The sequence below is a fragment of the Crotalus tigris genome, unplaced genomic scaffold (genome assembly GCF_016545835.1).
Source record: "Crotalus tigris isolate CLP2741 ecotype Arizona unplaced genomic scaffold, ASM1654583v1 scf7180000021948.665609621:419813, whole genome shotgun sequence".
Taxonomy (NCBI): domain Eukaryota; kingdom Metazoa; phylum Chordata; class Lepidosauria; order Squamata; family Viperidae; genus Crotalus; species Crotalus tigris.
Genome location: NW_024098774.1, coordinates 304,956 through 315,000, shown reverse-complemented (window position 1 = coordinate 315,000; position 10,045 = coordinate 304,956). Strand labels below are relative to the sequence as shown.

Sequence of the window (10,045 nt, the reverse complement as noted above, 5' to 3'; positions counted from 1 at the left end):
AGCCATCCAACCTTGGCCATTTTAAGACTGTCCCTCCATCCCTCTTTCCATCCATCCATCCAACCATCCATCCCTATATTGATTATCTATTATCAGTTATCTGTTACCTATTATCTGTTATCTGTCATGCCTCATCTGTCTATCTATCTCCATCATGCCTCATCTATCTATCTATCTATCTATCTATCTATCTATCTATCTATCTATCTATCTATCTATCTATCTATCTATCCATCCATCCATCCATCCATCTACCTATGCAACCACCCAATCTCCATCCATCCATCCATGTATCAAATTTATATGCCTTTACTTTTGTCAAGATCTTCCTCTTAGCTTCCAACTCTCAAGGCAAATGGGGGGGGGGGAGTCCAGACAAATGCTGTGGCAAGGCCTAAACACAGGCAGGACACACAACCCCTCCCATGAGCTGTGGCCACTGAACCTACTGGCACCCTTCTTGAGGATGGAGGAGAAAGCGGGCAGAAAGAGGACATATTCATGAGGATAATTAATGCTCTATGAGTTAGATGGGTGGTCTCTAAATTAGGGAAGCACGTGGGTAGGTGAATGGATGGATATATGGATAAAAAGATGATAGAAGGTAGGTAGGCAGGTGGGTGGGTGGATGGATGGATAAATAGATGGTAGAAGATAGGTAGATAAGTAGAAAGGTGGGGGATGGATGGATGGAAAAAAGATGATAGAAGATAGGTAGGTAGGTAGATGAGTGGGTGAATGGATGGATAAATAGATAATAGAAGATAGGTAGGTAGGTATGTAAGTAGGTAGGTAGGTGGTTGTATGGATAAAAAGATGGTAGAAGATAGGTAGATAAGTAGATAGGTGGGGGATGGATGGATGGATAAATAGATGATAGAAGATAGTAGATAAGTAGATAGGTGGGGGATGGATGGATGATAAATAGATGATAGAAGATAGTAGATAAGTAGATAGGTGGGGGATGGATGGATAGATAAAAAGATGATAGAAGATAGGTAGGTAGGTAGATGAGTGGGTGGGTGGATGGATGGATAAATAGATGGTAGAACATAGGTAGATAAGTACATAGGTGGGGGATGGATGGATGGATAAAAAGATGATAGAAGATAGGTAGGTAGGTAGGTAGATGAGTGGGTGAATGGATGGATGGATAAATAGATAATAGAAGATAGGTAGGTAGGTGGTTGGATGGATGGATGGATAAAAAGATGATAGAAGGTAGGTAGATAAGTAGATAGGTGGGAGATGGATGGATGGATAAAAAGATGATAGAAGGTAGGTAGATAAGTAGATAGGTGGGGGATGGATGGATGGATAAAAAGATGATAGAAGATGTGGGTAGGTAGATGAGTGGGTGAATGGATGGATGGATAAATAGATAGTAGAAGATAGGTAGGTAGGTAGATGAGTGGGTGAATGGATGGATGGATAAATAGAAGATAGAAGATAGGTAGGTAGATAGATAGGTAGGTGGATGGATGGATAAAAAGATGGTAGAAGATAGGTAGATAAGTAGATAGGTGGGGGATGGGTGTATGGATAAAAAGATGATAGAAGATAGGTAGGTAGGTAGGTAGATAGAGAAGTGGATGAATGGATGGATGGATAAATAGATAATAGAAGATAGGTAGGTAGGTAGGTAGGTGATTGGATGGATAGATGACCTATATACAGATATATAGAGACAGATGAGATAGAGATAAATGACAGATAGATTGAAAGATATAATGGATGGGGATAGATAGATAGATAGATAGATAGATAGATAGATAGATAGATAGATAGATAGATAGATAGATAGGGATGGATGGCTAGAGAGAGAGAGAGAGAGAGAGAGAGAGAGAGAGAGAGAGAGAGATGGTGTGTATACAGATATATAGATGAGATATGGATGGATGGACGGATGGATGGAGCAGACAAGACAAATGATGGACAGGCAGACAGACAGACAGACAGTGAATAAATGAAATACCCCCAGCCACAGCACCGCCCTTCAGAAGACCCAACTGCCTCCAGAAAGCTTCCCAGCTAGGCCTTCTTGCCTTTCCTTCCCCGGAAGAGCCGGGCCATTAACCCTTCCGACAACCAGGTCACCCCAACAGCTCCGGGCATCTTTGCTGATTGCAGAAGCCTCTCCTATTCCTTCCTCCAAAACACCCCCTTGAAGCATACAGCCCCCCCCAATCTGGGTCAATGCATCAAGCCTGTTGGGCAAACAAAGCCCACTGGGGCTGCCGGGGGGGGGGGGTCCTGGGGGGGGAGGGGTGATCGCTTACTCCTGGTGAACAACCAGCCCAAAAGACCAAAGCATTTCCCCCCCCCATCAGCAATCAGCCCCCAGGGGAGCAGCGATTCACTCAGCCCCACCCAGAAGTAAACAATGCCACAATTAAGGAACTGCCAGCAGCAAGCAGCCCAAAGAGCCCCGGGACCACCCCCACCCACCCTGACCGGCAACTGGGATATCAACCCAGAGTAGAACCCCCCTCCTTGCTTAGCCCTGATGATGTTCCCTAGCTGGGTCATGAAACGGCTGCGAGAAAAGAAGGAAACTCAAGAGCAGCAAGGATTCCGAATCTCTCTCTCTATATATGGCGTCTGTCTCTGTGTCGGTGTCTGTCTCTCTATCCGTCCGTCCGTCCATCAGGTATGTATGTATGTATGTATGTATGTATGTATGTATGTATGTATGTATCTATCTATCTATCTATCTATCTATCTATCTATCTATCTATCTCATCTATCTGTCTATCTCTATATATCAATCTTTTATTTATATCTATCATCTATTTATTTATCATGTCTATTATCTATGTATCTATTTATATGTCCTTCCTTCCTTCTTTTCTTTCTTTTTTCTCTTTTCATCCATTTATCATGTCTGTCTATTATCTATGTACTTATGTGTCCTTCCTTCCTTCCTTCCTTCCTTTTCTTTCATCTATCTATCTATCTATCTATCTATCTATCTATCTATCTCATCTATATGTCTATCTCTATATATCTATCTGTATCAATCTTTTATTTATATCTATCATCTATATATTTATCATGTCTCTATTATCTATGTATCTATTTATATGTCCTTCCTTCCTTTTTCTTTTTCTTTTTTCTCTTTTCATCCATCTGTCTATTATCTCTCTATGTATTTATATCTGTCCTTCCTTCCTTCCTTCCTTCCTTCCTTCCTTCCTTCCTTCCTTCCTTCCTTCCTTCCTTCCTTCCTTTTCTTTCATCTATCTATCTGTCTGTCCGTCTGTCTGTCTGTCTACCTACCTACCTACCTACCTATCTCAACCTAATCAAGAAGCCACCAAGAAAAAAATGACACTGTGACCCCCACTGACCAAGCAACTTGTATATAAACAGAAAGCCACCCCCCTCCTTTCCCCTCTAGCACTGATATTGTTCCCTAGTTGGGTCATGAAACGTCTGCGAGAAAAGAACTAAGCCCAGAGAGCACCAAGGACCCCACAGTCTTTGTCTTGCTCCTCCTCCTCCTCCTCCTCCTCCTCCAACCCCCCTCCCTTCTAGCCCTGATGACGTTCCCTAGTTAAGTCATGAAACGTCCACAGCTCAGAGAGCCCCGGGGACCCTAACCCTTCCGGCCCAGAGCTAGCAAGCTTCTCCTTCCTGGCCCCCCACTCACTCACCCGCCTGGCGGCCGCCGCTTCCACAGCCTGCATGGCTGAGCCGGTGGGAGGGCAGCCCCTCATCCCCTCCCAGCCTGAACGAGGAGCAGCGGCAGCAGCGGTGGCAGCAGCGTCTCCTTCTCTGGGGCAGGGCACTGGCACTCGGGAGAGTCTCTGCCGTGCAACCGGCCCGCCCGGAGAACCGGCCCAGCCAGAGTGGCAGCAGGGAGGGAGGGAGGGAGGGAGGGAGGGCCGGGCGCCCCGCCCTGGGCTCACCTGCTCCAGCACCTGGATGGTGCCCGCCTGCTCGTCCAGCTCCTCCTCTTGGTCTTTGGCTTGGGCCTCCAGGTCCCGCAGCTGCTTGCGCACCTTGGCCAGGGAGGCTTCGTCCTTCGACTCCTGGCTGGAGAGGTCGTGCAGCTCGGCCTCCAGGGCCTGGACCTTCTGCGTGGCCGTCAAGATCTGGGCCTCCTTCTCCTGGGATGGGGGGGGGGGAGAGGAAAGGGGGGGGGAAGAGGGCGTTTGCGGAGGGAAAGGGAGGTGGAGGATAAAATTTGAGAGCTGGAAGGGACCTCGCAGGTCATCTAGTCCAACCCCCGGGGCCCAGGGAAGAGGTCTCTGAGGAGCTTCCGCCCATTGTCCTCTCTTCTTCCCTCCCTTCTTTCCTCCCTCCCTCCCTTCCTTTTTTCTCCGTTCCTTCTTCCTTCCCTTCCTTCCTCTTTTCTCCATTCTTCCTTTCTTCTTTCCTCCCTTTATCTCCTTCTTCCCTTTTTTCTTCCTTTCCTTCCTCCCTCCCTTTCTTTCTCCATTCTTCCTTTCTTCTCTCCTCCCTTCATCTCCTTCCTTCTTTCCCTCCTTTCTTTTTCATTCTTCCTTTCTTCTTTCCTCCCTTTATCTCCTTTTTCCCTTTTTTCTTCCTTTCCTTCCTTCCTCCCTCTTCCTTTCTCCATTCTTCCTTTCTTCTCTCCTCCCTCCATCTCCTTCCTTCCCTCCTTCCCTTTGTTCATTCTTCCTTTCTTCTTCCCTCCCTTCATCTCCTTCCTTCCTTCCCTCCCTTTCTTTCTTTTCTTCCTCCCTTTCTTTCTCCATTCTTCCCTTCTTCTCTCCTCCCTTCATCTCCTTCCTTCCCTTTTTTCATTCTTCCTTTCTTCCCTCCCTTCATCTCCTTCCTTCCTTCCCTTTCTTTCTTTTCTTCCTCCCTCTCTTCCTTTCTCCATTCTTCCTTTCTTCTCTCCTCCCTCCATCTCCTTCCTTCCCTCCTTTCCTTCCTCTTTTCTCCATTCTTCCTTTCTTCTTCCCTCCTTTCATCTCCTTCTTCCCTTCCTCCCCCCCTTCTTTCCTTCTTTCTTTTTTCCATTCTTCCATTCTTCTTCCCTCCCTTCATCCCCTTCCTTCCTTCCTTGCTTCTTCCCTCCCTTCTTCCCTCCCTCCCTCCCTCATAGGGCTGGGAGGGACCTTGGAGGTCTTCTAGTCCAACCCCCGCCCCCTGGTAAGAGTCCTTATACCAGTGATGGCAAACCTTTTACAGACCGAGGGCCCAAACTGCAACCCAAAACCCACTTCTGCATTGTTGGGTGCTGGGTGGGTGTGGCCCATTGGGTGGGTGTGACCCATTGGGTGGGCGTGGCCCATTGGGTGGGCGTGGCTGCGGTGGTAACGGCAGACTGGGTGGGACTAAAAAGTTCAATCCATCAATTCCAACTTTGCAAGATCTTTTTTTTTCCCTCGCGAGAAGTTGAAATTGACTGATGGATTGAACCTTTTTTTTTTTTTTGGCCCACGGCGGCGGAGGCCTAAAGCGAAAAGGTTTTATAAAACCCATCTGAAGGCCTAGGACTGGGATAACAGCGCACGTGCCCAAAGAGAGGGCTCTGAGTGCCGCCTCTGGCACCCGTGCCGTAGGTTCGCCACCACTGTCTTATACCATCCCAGACAACCTTATCTTGAAGACTTCCAGGGATGGAGCACCCACGACTTCTGGTGGCAAGCTGTTCCACTGGTTAATTTTCCTCTCTGTCAGGAAACTCCTCCTTAATTCCAGCTTGCATCTCCCTCTGACTTCAACTCCCAGAATTTCCCAGCCAGCACGCTTTAAGATGAGTGAATATAGAATCCTAGGACGGGAAGGGACCTTAAGAGGTCCTCTATTCCAACCCACTGCTCAAAGTAGAAGAGATTATGCCATTCTGGACAAATGGCTGTCTGGTCTCTTCTTTAAAAACCACCTTTCCTCCCTTTTTTCTCTCTCTTTTCCCTTCTTCCTTCCTTCCTTTCTTCCCTCCTTCTCCTTCCTTCCTTCCTTCTTTCCTTCCTTCCTTCCTTCCTTTTCCCTCCCTCCTTCTCATTCCCATCTCCTTCCTTCCTTCCTTCCTTCCTTCCTTCCTTCCTTCCTTCCTTCCTTCCTTCCCTCCCTCCCTCCCACTCTCCCTCCCTTTTTTTCTTTCCTGTCACGGTGGTGCAGTGGTTAGAATGCAGCATTGCAGTCTAAACTCTGCCCACAGCCTGGAAGATCGATCCTGACCAGCTCCAGGTTGACTCAACCTTCCGTCCTTCCGAGGTCGGTAAAAGGAGGACCCAGATTGTCGGGGGCAAATAGGCTGACTCCATAAACCACTCAGAGGGGGCTGTAAAGCACCGTAAAGTGGTCTATAAGTCTAAGGCAGTGGTTCTCAACCTTTTTAATGCCGCGACCCCCAACCGGTTGTAAGTCGAGGACTACTCAACCGGTCGTAAGTCGAGGACTACTCAACTGGTGCAGCACCGTTTGCAGAATGGGACTTTTGGCGGGCTCAGCAGGGCAGAGACAGCCTGGACAATTCCTATTGGCTTTTGAAAGCCAATAGAATTAGACTCTATTCAAGAGAGTCTCTTCTATTGGCTTTCAAAAGCCAATAGAATAAAAGGGAGTAGCACAGCTAAGGAAAAGGGGGGGGGGGAAATGGCGGACTGCGTTGTTTGGCGACCCCCGTGAAATGGTCGTTCCACCCCCAAATGGGGTCCCGACCCACAGGTGGAGAACCACTGGTCTAGGGTTTCCTGCCTGAGCAGGGGGCTGGACTAGATGACCTCCAAGGTCCCTTCCAACTTTATTATTATTATTATTGCGCAATTATGAAATGGTCGTTCGACCCCAAATGGGGTCCCGACCCACAGGTGGAGAACCGCTGGTTTAGGGGCTCTTGCGATTGCTAAAACGAAGGAGAACCCCGGCGGGCAGAGGGGGCATCGGCGTCAGGACCACCCACCTCCAGCTGCTGCTTGAGGCCGAAGACCTCGGCGATCAGCATGTCCTTCTCGCGCCCTAGTTTTTCCCGCCCCTGTTTCTCACGCTGGGCTTCCTCGTGAGCTTGGGACAGCTCGCTATCAAACCTATTCGACAGACAGACGGAAAAATGCAAAGAGACAATTAAGGGGAGGGTCCTCCTGGCTGCTTCCACCCCCCCCCCAAGCCAGCTGCAACCCCTGGAGAAGACGCTTGCTGCCTAACCCCCCCCAACCCAATTTCACCGGCGGAATGTTTCGTCTGGCGACGGCTGCTGTGGGGGACCCTAAGCGGATCAGGAATTGAATCAAATTCCCATTCGATCCGCTTCGAGATCAGGAACGCCGTGGCAGATGCTGCCAAAGTTAGCTCTAAACTCGGGGTGGGCAACTCCGTGTGTAACTCCGAGTGGCGGGCACAATTGGGCCCAAAATTTATCTCGGTAAGGGAGGCCCTTTGTTAAGGGAGCCTTGCCTCGCTTTACGACGCCCCTGGCCACAGTCATTAAGTCAGTGGTTCTCAACCTTTTTCATGCCGCGACCCCCCAACCGGTCGTAAGTCGAGGACTGCTCCACCGGTCGTAAGTCGAGGACTACTCAACTGGTGCAGCACCGTTTGCAGAGTGGGACTTTTGGCGGGCTCAGCAGGGCAGAGACAGCCTGGACAATTCCGATTGGCTTTTGAAAGCCAATAGAATTAGACTCTATTCAAGAGAGTCTATTCTATTGGCTTTCAAAAGCCAATAGAATAAAAGGGAGCAGCACAGCTAAGGAAAAGGGGGGAAAAAATGGCGGACTGCGTTGTTTGACGACCCCCGTGAAATGGTCGTTCGACCCCAAATGGGGTCCCGACCCACAGGTTGAGAACCACTGCATTAAGTGAATCACTGCCATGGGTAACATGGTCATTAAGTGAAACCGGCTTTCTCCCCCCACCCCGGGGATCCCCAGATACCCCTGAGACTGTTTCTTTGCAGACCCCCCCCCAAAAACAAGACATACATACATACATACACAGACAGACACACACACACATATACACACAGCTTTTTTGCAGACCCCCCACACCCAATTTGCAGGTTGGAGATTTTGCTGCCAGTCCCCCTGCCCCCCCTGCTGCCAGGAGCCCCCTCCCCATTAAGCCCAGGCTCAGCTGGGGGCTTCTCTGCAGTGTTTACAAGCTTTTAATTTCCTCCAGGAGCGCACAAAGCAGGAGCAAAGATTACTCCTGGCGCCTTTCCTGAATTGCTAATTGAGAGATCTCAGGCAGTTAGTAATTTGGGGAGGGGGAGGGAAGAGCTGGGGAGGGAATGGAGCATGAAGGAAGATTGGGGAGGGGGATGCAGGGAGGGGGGGGGAGAAGCAGGCCCCTTCTTGGCTGGTGGAAGGTGCAAAGTGCTGGGCTGGCCAGGTGGGCACACCGGCTTGGGATGAGTGAGACAAGGGCAAAGGAGGGTGTGGGGTGATGCCAAGGGGAGGGGGAGGGGGTGGGGGGACCCCAGCTACCTTTTGCCATTGCTGGAGGGAAGGGGGGGTAGCTGGCAGCCCTCCCCCCCTCCCTTCTGCCTCCAGCCTCCTTCGGTTGATTTAATTTGGATTATTTCGTCCGGCCGTTTCTCCGCCGGCCACTTTATAAAGACAGGTGGACTTCAACTCCCAGAAGTCCCCAGACCAGCCACTTTATAAAGACAGGTGGACTTTAACTCCCAGAATTCCCCAGACGGCTACCCCATCTTGAAGGGGCCGGGGTTGAGAAACACACAGGCTTTCGCCCATGGAACTCCTTGTCGGAAGATGACAGCCCGGAGGCAGAGCTGGACTTTTCAACAGATTGGGTAACTTCAGCAGGGAGGATGTCCCTCCCACCCCCCCCCAGCTGAGCTTCCCTATGCAGAGATAGTCTACCTAGAGAATTCCAGCAAGGAGCAGAGAAAGCAGGCTCCCTTCTGCTCCTCTGTTGCCTAAGATGAAGTTGGTCTGTCTGCCCATTTATTATCCATCCATCCATCCATCCATCTACATCTATCATTATCTATCTATATCTGTCAACTATCTTTGTCTCATTTGTCTATCTCATCTATCTCTATATATCTGTATATACCTCTGCCTACACATCCATCCCTTCCTCCACCCACCCACCCTTCTTTCTTTCTTTCTTTCTTTCTTTCTTTCTTTCTTTCTTTCTTTCTTTCTTTCTTTCTTTCTTTCGTTTAATCTATCATGTTTATTTATCCTACATTTCTGTCTGTCTATTTATGTAATCTATCCGTCCATTATGTTTGTCAGTCCTTTCTTTTCCTTCTCTCTCTCTCTCTCTCTTTCTCTCTCCTCTTTCTCTCTCCCTCCCTCCCTACTTACCTATCTATCTTCACCTGGTTCCTTTCTTTCTTTCTCTCTTTCTTTCTTTCTTTCTCTCCTTCCTTCCTTCTTTCCTTCTTTCTTTCTTCACCTGGTTCCCCCCCACACTCTCTCTTATCTATTTATATCTGTCTGTCTGTCTGTCTATCTATCTATCTATCTATCTATCTATCTATCTATCTATCTAAATATTTCTATCTACCTACCTACCTACCTATCTCTCTATCTACCTACCTACCTAACTACCTACCTAAATATTTCTATCTATCTATCTACCTGTCTGTCTGTCTACCTACCTACCTACCTACCTACCTACCTACCTACCTACCTACCTACCTACCTACCTACCTATCTATCTATCTATCTATCTCTTATCTTATTTAAAAAAATGCCCATCTCCCTCAAAGAACGACGCTGGGCTGTCTACAAACAGACATACGGTAGAAATATAAACTGCTAAACATAGATACTATAATAAAACCAGTTAAAAAGGATAAACCCAATCAAAATTAAACAGTGTACGAAGATCACCGCGCGCGCGCGCGCGCGTGTGTGTGTGTGTGTGTGTGTGTGTGTGTGTGTGTGTGTGTCTGGGCGAAAGGGGGTCTCAAACAGCATGGGGGGGGGCTTGCCCTGCCCTGCCTGGGAGGGAGACAGAGCAGGAGAGGCGGGGAGGGGGGGAGAAGGAGTGAAAGCCCCCAGGCCAATTTGTAGCCTGGCTCCGCACAATGTGTGTGTGAGAGTGTGTGTGTGTGAGAGGCGTCCAGGCGTGGAAGGCCCGGCCTCTCTTT

General features: G+C 48.9%; 1 protein-coding gene across 5 annotated transcripts in view; it reads right to left on the bottom strand.

The window, feature by feature from the left end:
- The window catches only part of MYO18A (myosin XVIIIA), a 199,789-nt gene that overhangs the window by 49,870 nt on the left and 139,874 nt on the right, over nt 1-10,045 (bottom strand). For all 5 annotated transcript variants that reach the window (XM_039319030.1, XM_039319032.1, XM_039319033.1 and 2 more), the window contains 2 exons: nt 6,881-7,004; nt 3,912-4,112 (listed from right to left, as the gene is read on the bottom strand). In XM_039319030.1, the coding sequence (XP_039174964.1) occupies nt 3,912-4,112; nt 6,881-7,004 (325 nt within the window). The remainder of the gene's footprint in view (nt 1-3,911; nt 4,113-6,880; nt 7,005-10,045) is intronic.